The sequence below is a fragment of the Molothrus ater genome, chromosome 9, assembly GCF_012460135.2.
Source record: "Molothrus ater isolate BHLD 08-10-18 breed brown headed cowbird chromosome 9, BPBGC_Mater_1.1, whole genome shotgun sequence".
NCBI lineage: Eukaryota > Metazoa > Chordata > Aves > Passeriformes > Icteridae > Molothrus > Molothrus ater.
Genome location: NC_050486.2, coordinates 14,851,735 through 14,877,007, shown reverse-complemented (window position 1 = coordinate 14,877,007; position 25,273 = coordinate 14,851,735). Strand labels below are relative to the sequence as shown.

At 39.9% G+C, this 25,273-nt stretch overlaps 1 protein-coding gene across 2 annotated transcripts in view; it reads right to left on the bottom strand.

The window, feature by feature from the left end:
* TGFBR3 (transforming growth factor beta receptor 3) overlaps window positions 1-25,273 on the bottom strand; it is a 108,440-nt gene that overhangs the window by 28,677 nt on the left and 54,490 nt on the right. For both annotated transcript variants that reach the window (XM_036387750.2, XM_054515746.1), the window contains exons 4-7: window positions 19,462-19,599; window positions 8,297-8,480; window positions 2,826-2,994; window positions 372-519 (exon numbers count right to left, since the gene is read on the bottom strand). In XM_036387750.2, the coding sequence (XP_036243643.1) occupies window positions 372-519; window positions 2,826-2,994; window positions 8,297-8,480; window positions 19,462-19,599 (639 nt within the window). The remainder of the gene's footprint in view (window positions 1-371; window positions 520-2,825; window positions 2,995-8,296; window positions 8,481-19,461; window positions 19,600-25,273) is intronic.

Here is a 25,273-nt window from a genome sequence, read left to right as displayed (position 1 = left end):
CACTTGAAGGCATCGTTCCAACTTCTGACATGAACCTGTTGATCCATACACCAAAGTAACAGCAAAAAGAGAAATGAACATCCTACTCTGTGTTTAGGGTGCTTCAACAGAAATCAAAAGACACAGACTAAATCCTTGTTCTAACCACCTGGCTTCTGCAATGTGTTGGTCAGTTTTATAGCCCATATATTGAAAGTTAATGACAATAAAAAGTTTATGCATTTACTCCTTAAAATGCAGTAATTATTAAAAAGAAGCAGCTAAGAAAAAACATTCAGAAATCAACACGGTCTAGCACTATATCACATTTAAATGGATTCTATACTGTTGCATTATGATAGCCCACAAAAACTAAAGGTGCCTTAACTTACAATCACTTCCAGCTTTCCCTGGACATCATGAGATTTGATAACCCAATTGACAGACTTTCTGCACTTGAGGATAAGCACCACGTCCCTGACAAGCCTGGCGCCTGGCTGAGATGGTTTAATGTCCACGATTATATCCACCTGGAGAGCACTGTAAGTGGAAAATAGAAAGTTAGAACAGAATGCCAGAAATTTTCAGCTATCAACCTTCTTCCAATCCATCATGTTTCCACTGTCTGGCCAGCTGATTAAAATGCTGGATATTATCCCGGGCAACACAACATGTGCAAAACAGATTGTTATTCAATATACACTTAAGTGATTTTGCATAACAATAGAAACAAGTACTTTTCAGAAAAAAAAAACCATTTCTGTCTCTTATTTACAGGAAGTGTGCTACTCAATTCACCTATTATTTAGTGCAGGTAAGTTATATGACTAGCAGGTTGCTTTCTAAAGTAAACATAGTTTTCTTATTTCACTGTGACAGTGCCTAAATATAACTGTTTCAGTTTCCTCTGGCTATAACTGTATTAAAACTTAAAATAATACCTTAAAAAAAAGTAAAGAAGACAAACAGGTTAACACACATGCACAAAAAACCCAACCCAAACCACAAGTACTATACTGGGGGGTGTCTCTGCCTAAACAGTTAAATTGTGGAATGACTTTGCTTAAGATCTTGCGTGCTTTGAGGAATTAAGCAGTGTATTCAGTTTCCACTACTTCTGGGTATATAGTTACTCTAAAAAGAAAAAAACCCAGATGTCCAGCCTACTGCTTGCTGGAAAATAGATGAAAACTATCTAGATTTTCAAGATCACAGTAAAATAAGTAGAGCAAATGGGTTCTTACCATCAATAACATCTCAACACGCAAAATACCAATTCAACAGAAAAACCTATACTTCCAGACCATCTTATGGGGCCATACATTACAAGAACGTGCTCATCTCCGTGTAATAGGTTCCAACTAATATTCTACACTGAGCCTTCGTGTATCTTGGGACCTCTGATCTATCTCCTGCAGTTTACACATGCCCAGCTCAGCTTCTGTATGTTTCTTTGGGGATTTAAACTTCATAAGGATAGCTGTGGATAACACATAAAACTAAGAACAAAGTAACTTACTACTTTTTTTTTTTTACTTTTTTATTTACTTTTAACAGCAAAACATTTAAACTTTCTGCAGTGTTATCATCTCAAAAGCAAATTCCTATTGTGCTATCACCCAAAGCCAAGATCTTGGAACCAGGGCTGTCATTGTGTAGCACTACAAGGGACTTGGAAGGATGCTTAGCATCAGTTCTGTTCAGGATGGGGCTACATCATCATTTGGGGTTACCAACTCCACCTCCCACTACACTACCCACTCCACTCCACCTCAACACTTTCTTACTCTCCCCAGGTTAGTATGCGAGAAAATTATCAGGCTCTGGGTTCAACATCTTGCAATGAGAATTATCCTTTTCACAAAACACCTCCTCCCACCTCCATCTCCCTGTGTGGATTTCTCATTAGGGATAGGATGCATTCACATGCAGCTGCATGAGGAGCAGAACCAGACAATGCCAGATATCCAGTGAATGCAGTAAGCAGACAGGATTTTAATTCTACCTTATCTCTGATGAAATTGTAACCATCTAAGTTTCATAGCAAATTTCTGTTCTAGCAATCATACCTGGCCCTTAGTCATACTTGGAAAACCTCTTCCTATCTGAAGCAAACTTATGTTCTCCCACTAAGATCTAGGAAAGACCAGCAAAAGATGAGTATTCTGTATGTCTTACCTCCCAAAGGTATTTTTTACAATTTAGAAAATCCTCATAATGTGTACAGAGAGTTACTTTTCCTAACCAGCAGTTAACAAGTTTTTTAGTCAGTGCACCACTGTCAACTCTTAACATGTCTCATAATTATCAAATTATCCCTTAAACTCAACTGGAAACTTGACAGAAAATACTGTTGTGAATCTTCAGAGCAGCTGTGGAACACTTACCATAGACCACAGATCACTTGCAGCCTCTGGACACTGTTTGGGAGCCACTGTCCTAGACCTTGCTGCCAGTCATCCCTACCTGTGACAACTCAAGATTACTTTAAACCTCTGTCTCACCTCCTCATACAGTGGTCTAACCTTAAAACTTCCCTGTCAGATACTGCCCTTACTGATATTCTCTTATTCACCTTATCCTTGGAAAAATGGGATTGAGCAAGAAGGGGAGCAGTACACAGTCCATAAAAGCTCTGCTTTGCAGTCTTGTCCACAAAATCCCTGATTATGAAGCAGAATTCAAAATCTTTACATACTGAAGAACCAATTTCTATTTAAAGCAAAGTATTAAAGCCCAAGCTTTTCTTTAGGATGAAATGGTTACTTTCAATTGATTTTTGTAAGACAAGTAAAGTTTTTAGCTATTACTTCAAACAGTTTCAGTCTATTTAGATGATACTTTACCTGTTAGGATTGGAATTTGGAGTACTTAGTTCAATGATATGAACTTCTCTTTCCTGGACTAAGTTAGACATAAGGCACCCCTCAGCTGGTTTTGGTTGTAGGTATCCCGCAAGGTAATTTAAAGAGAGAAAATTCTTCTTTATGTTGCACGAGGGAGGAAAAACTTGATCTGGAGGGGGAAAGAAAAAGAAAGCACAGGGACCTTTAAATACAGATGTCAGCTTAGATGTATGCACATACCTCATCAACTTCAGTGTTCACTGTATTGATGAAAGGTGTCCCTACCATCTATTATAAGCACATATGACAAATCATCATATTGAAAAGGAGATTACTGTTGCACCAATACATCAACTTGCTAACAGTTATTATTTATGGATTTAAACACTTAATGAAAGAAAATCCCTGTAAAGAGAATTTTGAAAAAAATTCTGAAGAAAAATATGTGAAAAACTTTTCAAAATCAATAAAATACATTTCATATGTTCTTTGCATTTTATAAAAAATTTCTTTCTATTGCAATTTACTCTGAGATAACTTTTGGAATCAACTCCTTCTCCCTGTGGAAAATGTTTTATTCTTGTTATTATAAACTTACCATTTTTTAAATACTACAGAAAGTACTTTCCATTTCCTTACTTAATGTATTTCCTATATATTGTGTAGTCAGAGTCAGTATTGTCTAGAAAGCAACAAATATTGCATTTTTCTTGCACGTGGAAAATTAAAAGCTTCAAGAAAACTATGATGATATTAAGCTGTCGATATTAAGAAAATCTGATAACAATATGCACAGCTGAAATAATGAAATTCTAGCATAACTATTCAATCTCTTTTTTGGTTTTAACAAAAAAGCTGAATATGATCATTACAGAAGCCCAGAATGTGCTGAGATCCACAAGGGTCATCGAGTCCAACTCCTGGCCCTGCATAGGACCATCCCCAGGAGTCACACTCTGGCTGAGAGCATTGTCCAAAGGCTTCTTAAACTCTGTCAGGCTGCTGCTGTGACCACTGCCCTGGGGAGCCTGTCCCAGTGCCCAGCCACCCTCTGGGTGAAGAGCCACTAGTGTAAAATGCAAACCATAAAAAATAGCCACTTCATATAAAATTCTCACGCACAGCCTCTACTACTGTACCCCAAGAAACACTATTTCTACTGAAAATCAGGAGCACCTTGCCTTTCTGAGATAGCTTGACATATGAATTGTCACAATACATAGAAGGACTAAGTACCATGTTCAAGTACTTGAAGTCCTGTAAGAATACAATTCCACATGCCTGGGTCTTTGACCATTGCTGTACAAGAAAGACTTTTCCTATTAAGGCCAGTAGCAAGATACAAAAAAATCCCCAAAAAACCAAAAGAAAATAAATCAAATCAACTAACATGAACTGTGAACACAAAACTGTGAAGAAACTCTTATGAGCTGTGCTGAGGCCATGCACTCTCTAAATGAGAACTGAAATGTCACCTCTGAAGTGCATTTGTGTGTGCTACCCAACTTTGCAGGAAGACCAGAGACTCCTGTGACCCTGGTCTCTACAGAAACAATCAGGGGAGTTTCTTCTCCTGATCTTACACAAAGCAGCCTTTGAATATTAACCCTGCTGTGTCCCCTGCAGAAGTTACTAAAGCTGTATAAGGCTGTGACTATTCATACTGCCCAGGCAAAGCACTTCTCTAACATCTGGTGTGTGCCCTGCCAGATTAGCCTTGAATGCAGCTGCAGTTCTGTCAGCTCCTCCCACAACAGCACAGAATGGAAAATGATCCCAAATGCTCTATGCTGAGCTTAAATTTTTAAATATATATATATACACACGCAGAGACACTAGGTATTTTCTTCTTAACTGCTGTACAACATGATTCAGGCCATAAAATAGCAGTTCTGGAGTAGTTTGTGGGTAAGTACCACACGTGCTATCATTTGCCATTGCAAAGAACTCAGTTCTTGCTCCTGGCACTTCCATGAGGCGTCTCTGGAGCTCTCCAGAAGTGCTACTCTTGATGCCAGAAGCATAGAGAGTCCCCAGCCTGGGCCCCACTCGATAGCAAGCTTTTCCTCTGCAGCAGATTTCAACTCTATCATGGGCTACTTGACATGCACCCCGCAATGAATTTGCTCTCATCCACACCAGTTACTAAAACTGGGCTGGAGCAGAAAAGAAAAGGGGATCCTTTTCAGCTTTCTTTGCTCACTACACATCCTCCTCTTTGTTAGTTGCAGGGCTGTCTACATACTTTGGAAAGGCACTGCAGGTGTCTGCAATCAATTAAAAACATACCAAACCAGCCAGTAAACAGTCAGTTTATGGATTCTGTGCCTCTCTAATCTCCCCAGACTCCCAACAGGGAATCAGACATGGGGCTTGCAGGCAACCCCCTCAGCAGAGGGTCTCTGGCCAGCAGCTGGGGTGCCAGGGGGCCCTGCTGGCCAAAGGCAGCAGAGCTGTGAGCAGTGGCCGGCAGCCACCTCCTCCTTCAGTGAGTGCCAGGTGGCCTGGATGGCCTGGATGGACACACAGCACTGCACACCAGAATCTGTCCCTTCTGTGTGCAGCATTTCTGTTTTACTGATGAGGACAGACACTGTCTGCTCTGTTCTGCACAAATTAGGTGTCATCCACAGGTTCTACAGGCTGAAGTTGAATATCCAAGCTTACATCACCCTGAGGAGGTTTTTGTGCAAATGAGCACTGTTAATCAAGTGTCACTTCCCAAGACAGGCATCCTGGGCAGCAGCAGTTGGATGCAGCAATGAAAATCCCATCTGAGCAGAGCTTGCCTTTCAAAATCTGATCTGGGCATAAGCAAGGTGTTTGGAATTTTCCTTGGGCACCCTGATGGTAGGGCTTATTTATGTGTATTTCACAGTTTGCTAGCCCTTAGCACAACAGAGATCAGAACCTTGGCTAGCATTTAATGCCAGGATAGAAATGGGATCAGGGAAGGGCCTACAGGGGTCTCAGGAGGGAGGATGCAAACTCTAGGCAGTGCTCATCCTGCAGCAGGACACAGAGCTAAGCAGACACAATGGGACCATGTGCCAGCATTAAACCAAGCAAGCATGGCATGCAGGATATGTGCACTGGTGTGTGTACTGGCTATAAATTCAGAGTCAGGACTGATGTTTCAGCTTCTGCCAGGACAGAAGCACAGTGTTACTGTCTGTAAATAAACTGTACATTTTCCAATTTAGCTACTGTTAAAGCTTTTTTTTTTTTCTTATTTAGCTAAGAAATGTGTTGAAATTAGAGTCCCTCCAGGCTAGCATATTTGCCCTGGATTTACTGGTGATGCTGGATGCATTAGGTAACATTTAGCTAACTGATAGGACTTCCTGACTTGGTCAATCATGTCTTACTGAACCATGAGGAATTAAACTGACTTCTGCTGTAAAACACGTACCAAGAGCACTGTCACCATGAGCAGTCCTGCTTTCTAGAATGTGGCAGTGATTATCACAGCAGTCTCTCTGCCCTCTCCTTCATTACACAAACCAAGGCAAGAACAAGAACCCCACTTCTTGTGTCCTCTTCCTCCACACCCCCATTCTGGCCTCTTAAAATTCTTGCTGTGATCATCATCCCTGCAGTATTTGATCAGCCACTCTTTAGAATCAACAGGATTCAGATGCACTTGGCCCTGATCCAGTTTGCTAGTGCTCTCAGCTGCCTTTCATTTGCAGTTTCAAAAGTGACTTAAGAGACCCATGGTATCAGAAGCAGCTTTATTCTATGAAAGATCAGCCTTCTTCAGATCTTTCTGTCCTTTGGCTTGCATTTTCTGTTTTCTGTATTCAGCTACAGCCCACACTTCTAAAATGTTACATCTTCCAGATTCAGATTTGTCTAACTCCAGTGAAGCTGAAATGTAGACAATTATATGAATACAGCCATCAGATTCTGTATCAGTCACATTGCAAGGAACTGCTTTGTGTGGCCACCTATAGATTAGGAGCAATTCAGCAGTGATTCACAGACTGTCAGCTGGGAGTACCTTCCTAAATCTCATGAGAGTGTAAGTTTTGCATGAAAAGCCTACATTGTACATCACTGCATGCTGGGGTTTGTGAAATCCAGTGATTCCATTGCTCACTCTGCAGAGAAGCAAACCAGGAGCACATCCCACGTGGTTTTCACAGAACTCCTCACACGACTCTGCAGTTCAAGAACTGACCCTGTCCCCACCCCTGAGCACATGCATAACCCCCCCACATACACACATATTCCCTTCTGCCAAGAATTTAAATCAAAATCAAACAATTACAGCTGAGCTGGTTTGTAGAAGCCTTCTCAGAAACTGTCTGTTTTGGTTGCCTGCCAAGCTCCATTTTGTGTACTTGCTCCTAATTAAATTGTGTTTTAGTGCATTCTAAAGATGATGCAAAACTCTCCTCTTTAGCCTCCTGGTTTGACTGGAGACATGCAAATCAACAAACAAAATTTTATCTGGCTTTTTCAACGTATCTAATTAAATATTTCTCTCCACAATGCAGAGACCACTACTCCCATGTATATGTTTCAAGAGCATTTTAATAAGGTAAGAAATATATTTCTGAATGATTTTCTGGCATTAGAATCCACAACTGGTGCCAAGTAGAGCCAAAAAAAAAAAGTCCCCACACAAGGGAATCCTCTACAAATTTGGCAGGATTTGGATAAAACTAACTCAGGCATATTCTGAATTTGGGGGGTAAACCTCCTATGTCAGGAAATCAAATTATCAGATACATGTGGTTAGGAAAGAATGTTTTGTCCACTGAAGGCTTTTTGTTGGTTTTTTCTTTCCTGTAACCAATTCGTTCAGCTGTTTGGGAGTTTCTGTAGAGATATTTCTGCAGAGGATCACACAGTTATGTTGTGCCAACACTGCTCAGCTGTGGAGCTACAGCCTGAGCCCCACCCCAGTACAGGCCTGTGGGAAGTCCCTAAGGAGCTGGAGTCCTCTCTCACCTGCACTAGGCCACCTGAAGAATCTGGCATGTGGCTCAGAGGGACAGGAAATCTTTCTCCTTGGGATGAAAAGATGTCAGTACAGACTAAGATAACTTAGTTTGGTGAGGAAAGCAATAATTCTGTGCTCAAAGAAGCCTGATCCTTATACAAGCAAATAATGAAAAAAATAAATGTAACTCAGGTCTTTCTAGAAATTTTCCCCTACTTCAAGGTCTCTACTTCTTCAGATGAATGCACCCAAACAATCACCATGAGTAATTGATTCTGTTTAAAAGGCAAAGTTTGACTCTTGTAAGAGTCTGAACAATTGCATCCACATTTATGAGCATGAAGTTATGGCACCAGAATTCATTAAAAGTTTCCTAAACCCAGTATCTGGTCTTTAGGCTTGCCCTTATTTCTCTGCTTCCCCTTTCATATATTTAAAAATTAAAATAAGTGAAATATAAGCAACATATTCTCAGTATCTGAAAGTGTCTATGAATTCAGTTGCTTTTGTTCTGGTTTACCTTCTCCTACTTTAATGTAGATGTTTCTTGATATTTTAAGTTCAGTGAAAGACGTTACTGCTCCATATTCCTTCTGAGCCCACTGTAGCAGATGTTCATTTTTCTCAGGAAAAAACTTTTCTTCTGTTTCTGCTGACAAGGAGAAGTTTCCCTTCTCAAACTGAACAACGGAACCTACAGACACCTGATGGGAATAAAAACACATTTTAATGTGGTACATTTATCCATGCAGACACGTAGCACGTTTAAGTGATGTGACCTCTCATACCCACATGCAGTGACTGAAGGTGATTATGGCCTATTTCCACTTGGTATTTTCACCACCTAGAAGCACCTATGCCACAGGCTGATTTCATGGAGCCTCTCTACAATGCTCCTAGCATGTCAAATTCTGTGTAAATTCCAAGTGTACAGTCTCAGAGGATGGCACTGACACAGCACATGCCAGGTCATGCTGGATTGTGTACTTTTATATCAGAGACATGTGGGACATTTTCATAGAGCTTTGGCCTAACTAGAAAAATCTCCCATGCATGAAATTCACAGGATTTAAGGACTTAATCAGTGACTATTTTGCAGGAATATTGAATAGATGTTGGCATTCCCGTCTCAGAGACAGTTTATCCAGTAAGAGTAGTAGCTGGTTTTCATTTACACATTGTTTCCATTTTTTTATGGTCAGCATCAGGGTAAAGCAGCATCAGTGTGTCTTTTTAAACATTTCAATACAGCATGAGAGAAAATATTATTCCTTCTAAATAACAATCAAAGAAATTGATTACTTTACAATAATACATTTTTGCTGCATTTTTCATTTGAGATAGTTAAATGTATGCTAACACAACAGCTGTCTTCCTCAGAATACACTTGGTTTTTCATTTATTACTAACTAAAACTTGAAAACCTTTTTCATCATCCTGCAGCATGACAAATGTCTTCCTGAGGGACGGATCCTATCACAGTGGCCACGTGCTTCAAGGGAGGACCCGACAGACAGAAAGCAGAGCAACTAAAAAGTCTGGCACAAGCATTCTCACTAAGTGATCACACAGTAAACATCTTGAAACAAACATGAAACTTATCATATTTATTTTTTTTCAATCACATACTAAAGTCTATTTGAAATTCTGGTTCCACTACCCAGGTTTTAGAAAGGACTGCAGAGTTCGGCTGTGCTTGCCAATGTTGGGATTTTTACTACACAGACCTAAGGCAAGGTTAAGTGAGCCAAGCACGTTATTTGTTCTGGAAAGAATTCAACAGACCCCTCCAAAAAAGGCAACCATCACTGTTTCAACACCTGCCTTGAACATTAACTACTTACTCTTCAGAACAAATCAAAAGCAAATCTAACATGCTTAGGATAACGCAAAGCATTAAAGCCTAATAATGTTTTAAATATTTGGGAACCAACCAATTTTTATCTGAGCACTAATTATGCACTGATTGACTGATTAAGAGACTGCTGCCACAGACACTCTTATCTCCTCCCTTCAACTCCTTTAGTGGTTACTTTCTGAGGTTGCAGAGTGGAAAAAGTGCCCCAGCTCTATTTCTTCCAGTTGTTGTGAGGACATGAAAAGGAACTGCACTGGAAACATCCTCTGCTGTTGAGTAAACCTACATGTCCTGTCACTTTTCTGAGACTAAATGAAGAAGCTGGACATGGAAAATCTGTTTGCAAGACCATAAGATACTGGCCATGGCCACAAACCACAGCAAGCACCACAGTTCAGAGGGCTGTTCCTCAGAGGAAATGAGGATCAAGCAGAGGATATTGAAAGTATGCTACCAAAACCTGAGCATTCCATCAAAGAACAAAACATATTTAGGAACAAATTTTGGTTGCATACACTACTATCCTGCTGCCCACTGGGGAAAACAGGGCCTGAAATTTTCTCTGCACCATTCCAAATCAAGGAAACATACACCCCTCATGCTGGGGCAACAAAGCAAAAACAGCCTTCATACATCCCTTAAGAAAAGTTCCCACTATGAATAAAACTACCCTTGCAAGGCTGCCATGGCAGCTCAGGACATTAGTTACCTGGAAGAAGTGCCAAATGCCATGAGGTACTATTCCCCAGAGGGAACAACTCTCAGAACCAAACCTGAGTCATCTCAAATATATACAGTGGGGAGTGTGAATACTGCACACACAAAATAGCACATTCTGTTTCTTATTTTACCTATTTCCTTCTCTCCCTTTAAACATTTATTGCCTTTTTTTTTCTTTGAATCTGATCCAAGGGGATATTTACTTTGCCTTATAACATTTTAAGTATTTAACACAGTTATAATTCAGAACTCCCAAGTAGGAAGCAAGTTGATAATTCAGCCTTGAGAGAGAGGTGGGCACCCCTGGGCCATGACTCAGGGTATAAAGGTAAGTGTGCACAGCCAGCCAGTATGAACCAATCCCTCCTCTCACAACAGCTACACCACTACCCATCCAGGGCCTGCCAGCACAAGGACCACCTGATCACCCCTACAGCCATGATGGAGGTAAATATACCAGGACAAAAAGAAGCACCCTTCATATCTTTATCTGAGCTGTACAGTATCAGACCTGTGTAGAACATGTAGGAGAGGAGTATATCTGCTCAGAATAAAATGAGAACATTTGAACCAACTACTGGAGCAGCCTACATGGAGATCAGAGTCAGCTGGTGTTTGTTGGTATTGTACTTTGATGTAATTTCATCCTCTTACGGAGGAATAATAAAGCCACAGATGGAGAAATATCAGGTATTCCAAAACTCAGAAATGCATCTTTTGTTGTTCATAAACCCATATACAACATAGTTTAATCATCAAAAGAACAATTCTCTTCAAGTGAATAAGAAACATGCTGCTTTTGAAATTACATGCCACACTTATGAATCACCTATAAAATTTGCATAGTCCTTACAGCCACAGAGGTGTGATGGTTTCAGGCAATGACAAAATGTTTCATTTTACTGTTCTCAAGACCACATGCAGTCATCATAAAATTCCACTTCCAGTTCTCACATTTTTGAAAACATACATACGAGGAGCATTATCTTAAATACATTTTAGATTTTAATTCAACTTCCTGGGAGATACTCAGTTTTGCACCTACCAAAGATCCTTATATAATTAATGCTGTTCAATGTTTTCTCAGGATGAAAGCAGAACCTTACAAGATCAGAGAGCAGACTCCTGCACATCTTTGTATCTTTATATATGTAGGAAAAAGATCCTGGGATTTTCTATCAAAGCTGAATCTGTGTCAAATCAAGTGGAAATCTCAAAATCCCTAAGGAACAGTTACTAGAATGATAAAGAAACAAACAAGAAAATCTGTGGAAAGGGGAAATCTGGTACCAAGGTTTGATGCTCAGCAGGAGTTTATTAATTGCACACAGGTAACTGCCCACTTAATTTAACAACATCTTAATAGACTCAACATAACACTTGTTTAATATGAGCAAAATAAGGCAGCAGAAGCTTTTCCAGGGATTCTGTTTCAAGTTAAAGGCAATTTAGTGGAAGAAATGAGAGGGGAATTAAAGCCTATCTATGCAACTGCAGCTATAGTTTCCACTGGAATCAGTGACTCAGTAACAACCTGTTGTGATTTATTATCTCCACATCACTAACACCAGTAGTCTGCCAAAATCCACTGCCTGCTTCTGTAAACTTCCACTGGCTAAACCCCCTGTTTACTGAAGTAAGCAAAGAAAAGAAGGAGCCATGACCATATAGAAGAAAAAAGACTATCACAGGTGCCTGTTCCAGGTCCTTCAGCCTCCTGCAAGATTGGTTTGGGAATACACCTCAACCACTAAATGCCCCAACAGTCTTTGTTTCCTCACTCTTGAAGGCTGGATTAACTTAAAGTCCACATCTTCCTAACTAGCAGCTGTCTTGGTCTGAAAGTGATGGCTCTGGGCTCCTAGAGGGACCAGGAGGAGAGGAGGAGGAGAATGCTTAGGAGCAGTCAGAGGCAGCAATGAGAAAGATCAGCAGGAGATACAAGAGGCAGCATCATCAGAACTGGCCTATCCCCACTCCTAACACGAGTTCTGATGGGAACAATGACCCACAGAGACAGCCCACTCCCACAGCTGAAACAAACACCACACAATAAGGGTTGAGTTCTGAAAGTTGTCTTAAATCACATGGGATCTAGTATGAACTCTGTGACACTCCTAGCAAACCAAGCTCCCCAAAAAAATGTAGGCCTTTGAAGTCTTGAGAAAGAAGAATCTAAGGCACAAGGACCTGCCTAGTTTCCTGTGAAATTTACTGGCAACTTGGTATTCTTGAAATATTTCTGCCCAAGCTGAAGTGATTACAGTGAAAGCAGAGGGTAGCTATAGATCATAAAATTTCCCTATTTTGGGACATCACACATACAGAATGTTTATACTATACTCTGCATATTCATTTCATGTACTGCATCTTGCTTCCTAAGCCAGAAATAGCAACTCTCTTCTGCAATGTCTTCCTGAAGCAAGCTTTGGAAAAAAAAACCCTCAACCCCCTGGATAATTAAAGATGCCTTACTAGGGTTATTGTACTCTTAAACTCCTTTTACATCCATTATTTTCAAGCATCTATTTACTACTCTGTCATTTTCTGCCATTCCTACTGCTGATCAAATCCTTCTGCTCTTTTCACAAGAATCACCACCACAGGTAGCCTGAGGTCCCCCTAATATTGCTGAGAATAACCCATTTATACAGACTTTAGAAAAGCAGTATTTTGCCAGGTTTGAATCATGCCAGGAGACAAAGTCTACAGGGAAATTTACCATTGTGTAAAGCACAGTAAGAGTTACTGTTTACTAAGCACTGTTTTTAATTTGACATAAAATGTTAATTTTCACATTTTTTTCAAAAGGCAAGGAAACAGTGTGGGGATGAGAAGGGAGAATATGAACTTTTCCAAGTGGAAAAGGGCAACTACAGGATTATTTCCAGCTCCTGAGTAGAAGAATGATGAAGACTTATAAAAAAAAAAAAAGCAAACTCAGGATTCTACAGTAATGTAAAGGTCCCTTTAAATTCCTCTTCACACTGTTAGACAACACTGAAAATCTATGCTTTTACTTTGAATAGTGAAAGGTCACTATTTATACCAAATTTATCACTAGTCATGCATTTCCTATCCTTCCTCACTCTTCTCCTAGCAGAGCACTCTGTTCACATCTGGGTCTGTTTAACCAGTGATTGGAAATTTAGCCTCCTGATTTCCCGTTAAATACTAGGCACAGGAAAACAAATAGCACTTGTTTTTCAGTGAGTTTTGTCAGTCATCCAAACCTAGTGCAAACCATAGAACAGCCTGTGGTTTGGTGGCAGTGACCCAAAATATGTGAACCATATTTTCATGAAGTGAGAGGAATAAACCAGCAATTGGCTAAAGTAATAAGAACATGGACTTTTCTTCTTAGAAATACAGAAATTACTAATAATTAAACTCTAGTTCATTCTATCACTTCATCTTCTTTAAAGCTTTTTGAAGATCTCTTGGTTTGAGATCTTTTCAAATCTCAAACCAAGAGCAAGTGATCTGTTTTTGTATTTATCATTACTGCTCTGGCTTCCTCCATTTCACTACCTTAACACACACTCACTCCCAGCTCTTGCAAGTAAGGTTATTTGTTGGTATAAGTGTTTTCTTATCCATAACTTTCACTTATTCAATTGCCTGAATAACTAACTCAGAGAAAAAGCTGAAGCATCACTTCTTAAATCACACATTATATAAAATCACATATGTAGATATTTAAGGGGGGTTTGGATCTTTTCTGACAGGAAATCACAAAGGATTGGGATCTTTTTTCATTGATTTAATTCTCACTACTTTCACTTGCTGAGTAAAGACATTCCTAGGCTATAAAATCAATTGAAAAAGCTACCAAATATAAAGAAAAAAATTACTTTCTGAGTAGCACCTATAAAACCTTCTTTCTGTGCAGTTTCATAAAACTTCTCTTTTTCTGCCAAGACATGTTCGCAATAAACTAGCTTTAGGGAAGGAGAGAAATGACGACTTGATGGGAAGGAAGGAAACTATTTTGCTGTATGAAAACCTAAAAGTGGGGTGGTGGAAGATGTCTGGTAATGTTTTTCTGCAATACTGACTTGCACCAAGATCACAGGTAAAAGCAGTTTCTACAGTAGTCGTCCAGCTTACATCAAACTGTGATGTCATAATCTAACCAGTCTAATCACCAGTGAACATGTCCTTCAACTTCCTCTCCCCCTCCCCTTTATAATGCAATTTTGGCATTTATTCCCTGTGGAGGAAAAAAAATAAAATGTAGTACAGATGAGAAGCATTCCCCTTGCTGAACTGAACAGAGCTTCCAACCCATGCAAATTCTTCAGATGGATGAGCCCACAAACACTTGAATAGAAAGGGCCCAATTCCCAAATTGTTGTATTTCTGTGACATGTACAAATATACAATCAGACCAATATGACTACATGCCCAGTAACTGAAGTGATGACTTACAGTTACTTAGGCCAGGCAGTCCATGCACTAACCCATTTCAGGTATTTTTGGACTGAAATGCCATGACAGTAAGGTACATTTATTTTTAACACAATGAAAATAAACTCCAGACTTATTTTACTAAAATTACAATAATTTCACAGCATCACCTACTTCACCCATCAATATACAGCAACTCATGCAGAGTCTGAAAATAACCTGTCCATGCTAAATGTATTGTGAACACCACACTAGGCAGACACCATATATTCTTTTCTCTTTCTCGTGCACACACAGAAAATTTTTGTCAGGTTTATATCAAGATGCCCAAATTTTGTCTTAGGACTACTCACTACTGTTCTTTCTGATTTATAGATGGGGAAGCACCCTGAGAAGCAAAATGACAACACAGGCAACAGAATAGTGAAGCACAACACCCCTTAGCAGCCATGCCCTGTCATGATGGCTTCCTCCAAAGTACTGTCACTCTGTGAGAATCACTGTGCTTCCACTCAGTGCCACTTTGGAAAAAACTCTGCCTTAAAGAAATCCTGATGCTAACCCAACACAAACTTTGGTTTATCTGGGGCAAGCTACCTAATTTTAATGAGAATTAATTCCACTGTGAGTTTAGCCACCAGTAGGCATTTTGTGAAAATGAAACCATGAGTTGTTTCCATGAAGATAAAGCACATAAATCACTGAGTGAAAATGTGCATTACATGATAAAACAAATGCAAAACCACACATATACACCAAGTCTACATGTCCATACTGAAAAAATGTTTACCAAGAAGGTAATTTGTGCTTCCCCCATACTAGAACCATGCACCCAAAGCCTGGATTTTCTCCCACATTCATTTTAAGCTTCTTAACTGATGGAGGACCAGGCTGAAGGCAAAAAATCTATGCTCAAACTATGTGATATGAAGTTAAACTCCAGCCCAACTCAGTAGTATTGTATTTTCCCAGTTTTTTTGATATGTGCTGATACAAGCTTTAAATCTTTTCATCCTTCCCTGGGGCAGTTCAGCTTTAATGGAAACTCAAACAATAAATTCACAAAATTAAGGAAACAGACCATTTTGCTGATGAGGACACTGAGAACACACAGCCCTAACTCTACACTCTTCTCCAGTAAAATCACCATTCAAGCTCAGTGTGCCTTGGTTTTTCCACCTGTGCAGTGCTAACAGCACTTGTGATCCAGTTCATCATCTACTCATATCCTGGAGATACCTTTGTTAGAAATGACCTTGAAACTTATAATACAATTAATTTTAAATTTTTATTTGGTTACTTACTTACTCAAAGCACATGTCCCTGTAACAGTTTGAGAACTTTATCATGATACTTTACAAGGAAAAAAAGAGTTAATATTAAAAATAAATAAAGAGTTAGGACTTTACTAATAGTTCCATGATCATTTCACTACAAACTTTGATCTGGCTCTAGCAGTGTGGTCTTTATCAGCAGCAAGTCCCAGAAGTTGTCATTTAAATTTCTTTACACTACCTACCATTCTAACCAGGATTCAATCAATGAAAGTCATTGCAATTCATACTTTACATACAGTAGATTAAAAAATGGTGAATGAATGTATTGTTTGGAAAGTCTAAAGGAAAAGCTGGAAAGTCAACTAATATCTTGCCTGAGGCTTCCATAGAGACAGACACAATAGTTATGACACTCCTGTGGTATGCTACCATGGAATTCATGGGCACTAGAAAAGTTTCTTCAAATTCTAAATCTTTCATGATTCAACATACTCAATCTTCTGTTCTGGCTATACATTTAAGGAGACAGAACAAGTCAGAGCCACAGAGCTAAGTATTTTTAAACAAGGGCTAAGGAAGCATGCTCTGCAATCTGCAGCCCTTGGAGCTGCTGTTTACAGTCCTAGGGTCAGTTGTCTGGAACTGAAGGCTCACTGAAGGCTCTGGCACAGAGGCAGGAAACCTCTTAGCAACTAGGGCAGAAGCAGGATGTCCCTCTGCCCCACAGCTTACCTAAAACAAGAACCCCTGATTCTGGAAAAGGACAACCTTTCCTAGGACAGAAACTCAGGGGTTGCAAATGAGCACAGCTCAACACAGGCAAACAGCTCTCTGCAGAACTAGAGCCCCTTGATCTCTGTTTGGCATACTGCACTTGCCTACAGGTGCTGCTAGGACTTCCTCCACATTTTTCATGTTTTCTGTGCTACATGAGTCTGTGCTGTTTTTTCAGAAAGCTTTTGGGAAAACAATGTATTTGTCCTTGAGAGCAGAGTGGAACTGTGGAAAAGCAACAGATGGTGACCACATTTAAAGTTGTTCAGCCCATAACCTCATGGCTTATCACCCCGAGATGCCCTGAGAAACTGGGCCATGAAAAGTGGGAAGGCAGATGAATGCATGGTAAGAGGCTGAAGCTAGCTTATGTTTACAGCAAAAACATCACCTTAGGGAAAGAAAAAAGTGAACTTCAGGAGTGAGATGGATGACAGACACTAAACTGGGAGAGGTACAGGTGGATCAGTACCCTGGCATTATACAATCTTGTTCTTTGAGCTCTTTGTAGGAAAGAAAAATAGAAACCTTAAAATGGTGGAAGGAAAATTACACAAATTCTTACAGCACTTAAGGAGATCCAAAATTTTTATGGAGAGCTAGCTAGCTGTTCAGATGGAGTAGGGATGGGTAAACACTGAGAGCCAGTTCAGTCCCTTGCAACAAAAAGGCAAGGTCCCATGGGCAGCAGCATTATCCCAGCATCACAGGCTGGCAGGATGGAACCAGGCAGCACAGCATTCAGCCCTTACTGTGACCAGCAGAGATTAAGACATGGAGTTGTGAGAGGAGGCATTTGATTTGAGTCCTCCCAACACTGCAGCAAATCTGTAGTGCCTACCAGGTAATCCTGCCCCACCTGAGAAACAGTACACTCCTCCCTGCAGCATCAGTGGCCAAGTTCACCATGGCAGTTCTTGAGGTCAGGCAACTTCTTGCTTGGCAAGATCCATGACTGCTGCTGCTCACCTCTTCAAGCCTGAGCTTGTAACCAGAAGCACTTGAAACAGTTTTCTACAGCCAACACTTACCTAACGGTACAGTTTTGGCAGTCAGGGCCTTAGGCACATTCCTATTGCTCCTATACCTTAATGCAGGCTGCTGAAACCCCACTGAGACAAACCAAGCAAGCTCAGCACAATCAGCTGAGCAGAAATGCATGAGTCTCAGCAGGCCATCTCTCCACTCCCAGAGCAAGACAAGGGGAAAGGGGAAAATCCTGGGTGCAGAGGAAGAACACAAACTAGCTGAACAAAATCTAGCTGATAGGAAATAGGAGTGATGATGTGTTGTAGGAGAAGATCAAAACTAAACTAGAAGTAAGTCCAAGGCTTTATTCTTTTGTCCATGAGAGGAATGAGGACTTGTCACACTGTTGTTGCACATGTTGTTCCTCAGTCATTGTCTGAGCAGACCAGAACTGTGCTGGTTGCATTAAGGACACATAACAGGAAGATAACAGTCATGAGTCTTCAAAACACCAATGAAAAACCTAAGATTGTGAATACCTTAGAATAAAAACAAAGCCATATTCTTTGCACCAATCAGTAATACACTGGAAACAGGACTGAGTCCTTTGAAGTTCAAAATATCAAGGCTGCTCCTACTCTTATAGCTTGATGACAGGAAAAAGAAAAACAATTCCAGAAAGCTTGTAGTGTCCAGCAAGTGACAGAACTCTTGCTGCCCTTCACCATGTCACCACCACACCAGGTCAACTGAACAGTGTCCCTTGTCAGTGTTCTAATGCTGCACCACTGTGCATCTTCCTGTCCTGCTGATGCACAGTGACACAGCTGAGTTCCCCCTGGGTGCTGCAGAAACATTCTTGCCTACCACTGTCAGCTGTGCTGGAGGAGCAAAATTAAGCCCTATAAGGACACCGCTAAAAATAATCAAGTTTAGTTCTGCAATTAGAGTTGAATATAGTGAAAGCTGCAACTTTCATAAAGACAACTCATGATTAGACATGATGTCATGCATTAAAAATTTAATCCAAACAACTTGTCTGTTTCACTACAAATAGCAAACTTGAATGTCCTGGCAAACTGTAAGGACATGATTTACAAATACTAGGTAATATTTGGATCTTGCATTATAAGCAGTGCTCCAGTCTTTCTGAGAAATAAAAATTACTTCATTCTGGGCTTAGCTTGGTCATTTCAATAGACCAAAACTTCATCAGAGACATAAACCATAGCTGGACATATTAAGCTCAATAGATACAAATTTTTGTTTTGGTCACAGACCACACAATTAGCATCGACTCTTAATATTTCCAATAGCTCTGAGGCTTTTTGCTTTATGGTACTGTTAGACTTCCAATCAGGACTGGCAATCTGCTATAACCTCACAGCTTTTTGAACTCTAATGGCTGTTAGTATTAATAGTTATATGATGTGCAGATTCTGAAAAGCAGTTTTGCTTTCCTTTCCTTAAATTCACATTACAAGTAATTGGCTACTTTTTCCAAACTGCTTTGCCCTACCATCTAACTGTTCCCCAGAGCCCTACAATGAAACTTGACCCTCTCAACTTTTTTTTTAATCTAAGTTTGAAAATTTTCCAAATGAATACCGTTAACTCCATGCCTTATGTGACAAGCCACTATGACAGAGAGCAGGCCAGAGGACTGTGTACACTTACAAAGAAAACTCTTCGGATTCCAGGTGCCAATCTTTCTGTTTTTAGCTTCCAGACCAAAGGCAAAGGAGAGTTGAGAAGAAACACCAGAGGCTTCTGATGAATATGCACTGATGAAATTGGATTCAAATGTAATGTGACCTACAGAAAAACACAGAAACATGTGAATACTTCCTGGAATTTGAAACAATGAATTAAAGGTAATTTATATATATATATTATGACTTTTAGCATTCAGACCTCTTGACTCAGGATTACAGACTAATCTACTCCCACAAAAGTCAGTCAACAGAGTGTAGAGAAAATAAAATATGAAATAGTTAACATTTGTGCTCTATGCTTGCAGAGCACTGCTAAAAAGAAAACCTTGGCAAATGCTGATGAAAAATATCTTATGCAAAAGGTCAAACTAAGCTGAGAGTTGGAGAACAAGGAGATAAAAAGAACTGCAAAGCAAGCTCTGATTTCTGGTTTCTAGATGGTAGTCTACAAGGCTGGCTTAGAGTATAAAACCTCATCTGCTGATTCTGTTAAGGACATAAATCTAGCCTGCAAAACAAATAAAACTAAACAAACAAAAACCAGGAGGAACAAATCCAGAAACACAAGCGAACACTACATTACTTTATGGAAGGAATTCCAAAAGAAATTTTAACATACACTAGGGAAAGAAAATGCCTGTGCTCAGAGGCTAAAAAGATACACAGAGTAAATGATCTGAGCAAAGTGAACATCATGGAAGTGAGGCAAGCTGTAAGAAGTGGCTTTGAAACAACCAGTTTGTAGTTGCTGGAAGTCCTTCCTGCCAAGCTCCTCGTACCCCAGTACTGCCCTTCTAGAAAGGGTTTAGTGTTGGACAAAACCATAACCAAACATACAACCCAACAGCCTGGCCTTTTTTAGCATATACAGACTTGCAATTGATATTACAGTGGTTTTTGTGGCACCTAATAAGCTGTTTAAGCAGTCAGGATTTAGCTTGATACTTCATCCCACGTTACAGGAAGAAACCTCTAGTGTGCATTGGAGAGATGATCTACCACAGACTGAGCAGGGAAGCTGATGTCCCACCACACTGGTGACAGGCAGGTTCCCTGACAATCACAGCTCTTTCTAAAAAAAGCATAGAGGAAGCAAACATGAACACAACCACCAGTTTGAGTGGTGGCAAACAGAAATGAGCACAAAGATAATTCAAAATGAATTCTGTATCTTGCTAGAGAAATTAAAAGGATATTTGAGATAGAGAAGAGCCACTATGTATAGTTCATTGCATGATTCTTATACAGTGGCAAACAGCCATTAGTTTACCAGTAAAGTAAATGGGTGAATCTCCACTAAACTAACTAGATGAAAGCTAGAGACCAAATTGAAAACTAGGCACCTATTACTGTTGAAAATATTTTTCAAAGTAGACAGTAGGGTGGTTTTAGTTTGGTTGGTTTGGGTTTTTCACATTGTTTGGGTTTTTTTTTCCTTTGGTTCGTTGGTTTTTTGAGGTTTTTTGAATTTTTTTTCTTTTTTTTTTATTTATTTCACCTTGAAAAGTTCACCATCACTCTAAAGTCACAGCCAGGCCCTGGTCTCAGGTCCAATGCACTCAGAGGACAGCAGAAAGACCTTTTATCACTACTTAAGAACTTGCAAGAAAGCTAGCACACAGCTGGCTGTGCTCTCACACTAACTGGTAGCAGTTGCTTACATGCAGAATGCACCAGATTCTGAAATGTCACTGACCAAAGGTGTCTCCAGTCCCCACAGTGACAGACATCACACCCCACACACACACCTCTGGGAGCACCCAGGACATCCTTAACAAATCAAGCTTTGTTAAGCTTGATTGAAGTTGTTGGAAAACTGAGTAGATCCATATTTGTACTAAAGCCAAGCTGCCTTAAAGAAGGAGCTGCTCTCGTGGCCAGCAGCTGGGCAGTGTCCAGCAAGTGCCATCTCCTGCTCTCTGCAGCCACCTCTGGCACCACCTGGCCTCTCCAGCAGAGAACACATCTCAAAGAAAACACCAAGTACAACAGACTACCAAGAACCACATTTCTCTCCAATTTCTCTCCATTTTCTGCCTCTGAAGTATTTTATTCTTTCTCATTTTAGCAAAGTGCAGGGTGGTAGTGGTCTCAATTCTAATGGGAGGACAGAGACCTGAAATGCCAAACAGTCACATTCTTAGCTACAGAAACTGCTTTGCTCTGTCAGCTATAGAGCCAAAGTAGTTCTGTTACCTGAAAATAAGAGAGAAGTTATTAATTTTACAAGACTCCTGCTTTGTTGTTTTGTCTAGAAATGGAGAGGTGAAAGTAAAAAGCAAAGTGCTTAGAACCACTATTAAATTCATGACAATTAAACAGCTTTCATTAATTCTTGTGGCTTTTCAGCTGTAATCACTGCTAATTAATAATAAGCTGTTAAAACTATTAAATGTAATTACCTTGTTCTAGGCTTATGTTTTCTTACAAAACAATAAAAAGACCATAATTTCAGTTTAGTAAAGTAGTCCAGTTATATCTTTTGAAGTTCTGATCTCAGAAATATGAGTTCAAATTTCATGCTGATTTTTTTCAGCTTCAAATGGCATAAAGTGCATCCAACATATTTCCATGCCAAATAGTAACTGATTTCCTTTGATGCTAGATATTGATGAAATTACTTATAATATAGTTGTGTGCTTAAATAACCAAGAATAAAAACTAGTAACAATGCTCTTGCACTGGCCAACAGGTGCACTCAGCTTAGGCTTGCATCCTGGCTGTGTTTTTGTCAGAATGGCAAGTCAGTGTAAAAGATATGGCTCTTACTAGAAACTTCAAAAAATTTTTGCTATTTAAAACCTCCATTTTTTATTAAAAGCGTGAATGATACAATACATGTAACACACTCTTAAAACATCATCTCAGGAACAGCTAGGCCAAGTCCTTTGGGTAATAAGGACATGGAGAAGTACCTCTGTTTCAACTGATCTCAGACAAATTTGTTCAAAACCAACATCTATCAGACAAGACAGATGTTTTAGAATTCATGAAGATTTCTTCCTGCTGTTTTAGTCACATGAGAGCACACAGAGCAATCATACTGCCTTAGTGAGAAAATCAGAGACTCTTTGCAACTGGGTCTGCTATCAGACTTTGTAGTTGCTATTCCCTCAGCTTGTAAAATTAAACATGTATATAATGCATCTTTTTCAAGCAAGTTTTTCAAAAAAACTGCTGGGGAGTTACCAGCACTCAAGATCTTTACACCAAAACCCTGCTGCCAAGCACTGAGGTTTCTACACTGCATAACTACAGTCAGTGGGTATCACAGGGAAATTTCAAACCAAGTACAGCAGGCATGGTCAGAACAGCTCACCAGAGAGGTGTTTATGTGAGGGAGAGTGGTTTGAACTGCAGGCTCCAAGTGAAAGCCTGGACTTTGAATATGCATCAGAGGCATTTAAATGCATCTTCCCACTCCTGTTTCAGAGATTGAAAGGCTAAACAGGACTCTAAGGTGTTAAAAGTTATGACATCAACACAAGCACAAGTTCTTTAACTGTGCCTTGCTGAGCTCTCTGCTGCCACAGCTGTGCTCCCACTGACTTGTCCCTGTGCTAATTTCTGGCATGGCTGCCTCCATCCACAGCACTGCAGAGGAAGATCTTCATCCCTACTCTCTCTACAGCAATCTCAACAAAACACTATTTCTGCTGCAGTGTCCCCACTGTGGCTCTAGTTATACTATTAGCTGAATCCCAAGTGATCCCCCCTCCCCTGGACACCTTTCTGTCTCATCTTAGCACAAGAGCTATTCAAGACACATCCTTCCTCATGGCTATAGTTGACCTTTAGAAAACAACACAAACTGACAGACTGACAGAAAGATATTGAATTGCTTTAAACCACCAGAAAAAAAGTTTTTAATTAATAGCACAAGAGATAACTATAAATTTTCCCTTTCTTTTTGTATTTTCACTGGCAAAATCCCTATTACTAAATATTTATGGAAGTTTTGCCCACAAACTCCATCAGAAACTAATCCTATGTGTGTTCAGTGCTACAAAAAGTGTTTTGAAGACACGGTGTGAAACTCTGAACTCTGTGAACTCTGTGGTGAAGTTCCTAACTTTTTTCTAAAACTCCCACATAAGCTTTAAAAAAAAAAAATCAGAGATCCAAAAAGGGACATCCTCCACCCATTCCTAGATTTTCAAAGAAGTTTACAAAGTACACACATTTGGTACTTTTCAACAACGTACTACTTGATTCAAAGTCTTCTGTGTCTCAGGCAGCTCTGTGACCAGTTTGGTCAAACAATACCAAAAGAAAATTTAACCAGAATCATTAAATGGACTTGGGCATTTTTAGGTCACCTAGTCCATTTAAAAAGCAGCTGCTATTGCTTTGCCCATATTACTTTAAAAACATATTAAGAGACAGTATTTACCCAAGCAGACAGCACCACAACAGTGCAAGAAAATAAATCAATGTGGTCCAACACATTCCTCACTCCCAGTGAAGGGCTCATTTGATCACAAAGCTGCTGCACAGCCAACATTTTCATTGTGCAATCAATAGCTAGGCCAGACCTTCTGGGCATGTGTGTCAGCAATGGCCCTCTCAGCAAGGCTCAACTTCAGCAGCTGTTTGTCAGAGGAAGCTCCTCTTCAGACTGGTGTCTGGCCCCCTCTGGCACACACTCCTCCAAATGATACATGACTAACTTGTGAGGAATACAAGGATTTGGTCATAGCTGACAATGACAGACTTAAGCTATTCTGAAAATCTCAGAACAAAACCTACACGTTCCTCTTGAAAGCACCCAGGTCCAAGGGGGCTGTGAAGCCCAGTGGTTGTGTCCTATTTCTGGAAAGCATTTGCCCTCCATGGGCGCAGTGCCCGCCAAAGGTGCGCTGGCACTGCTGAGCCAGACCCTGCTGGTCTCTGCTGCCTGCCCATTCTGCACAGCTCCTTCCAGGGCTCCAGCAGCAGCAAGGTTAAGGCGGCTGCTGAGGCTCCTGTCCCCAGAGATCAGTTTCATGGAAGGCTGAGTATCACCACAGAAACCAACTACAAAAACAGTCTACGGGCTCCTGCCCCGCTACTCTGCTAAAGCAATTTGTACCACGTGAAAGGCAGGGACACAAATGCTGAAAACTGATCAAAGTAAATGCTGCTGTTAAAGTACCATTTTGTTTTGCTGACTTCAAGGCATCAAATCACAGGCTCTGTGTTTTGCTCTAAAAAGATGAAAGCTAAGTGCCAAGGATTTGTAAGGTTGAATTAACTATTCCGGCATGAAGACCTTCAGATAAATCCATAGCACATTTTCCAAAACAACCATTACAAATCTGTGCTAAAAAGCCAGGACAAAATATGTGGTGTTGTATTGAATTACACCGTCTAGGCTTGGACAGCTGTTCTCTAAAAACGAAGAAAAAAAGAATTTTAACTCTCAGATCACATAAGTATATTTTCTGACTTATAAGTGATGCAGTAAAGACAGATTTATGACATCTTAACTCATTACTCTGCTGCAAAGATTAAATTAACTCATTCAAAGCAGGCAAAATTTAGAGCTGAAATAGGAAAATTTACACCTATCTCTGTCCTAAGTGCTCTCACTCCTTTTGTTAATACAATATTTATAGAACATAGTTTATTCTGATATTACAAGTCAAAGAAATTAATATGAAGAAACTTATTTTTACAGTTCACTTGTGTCTATCAGTATAGGAGATTTGGAATTTCTACTGAAATTCACTAGAAAAAAATATAATGTTAGTACATTGGCCATAATAGAATTCAGTTAAGAATTAATCCATTAA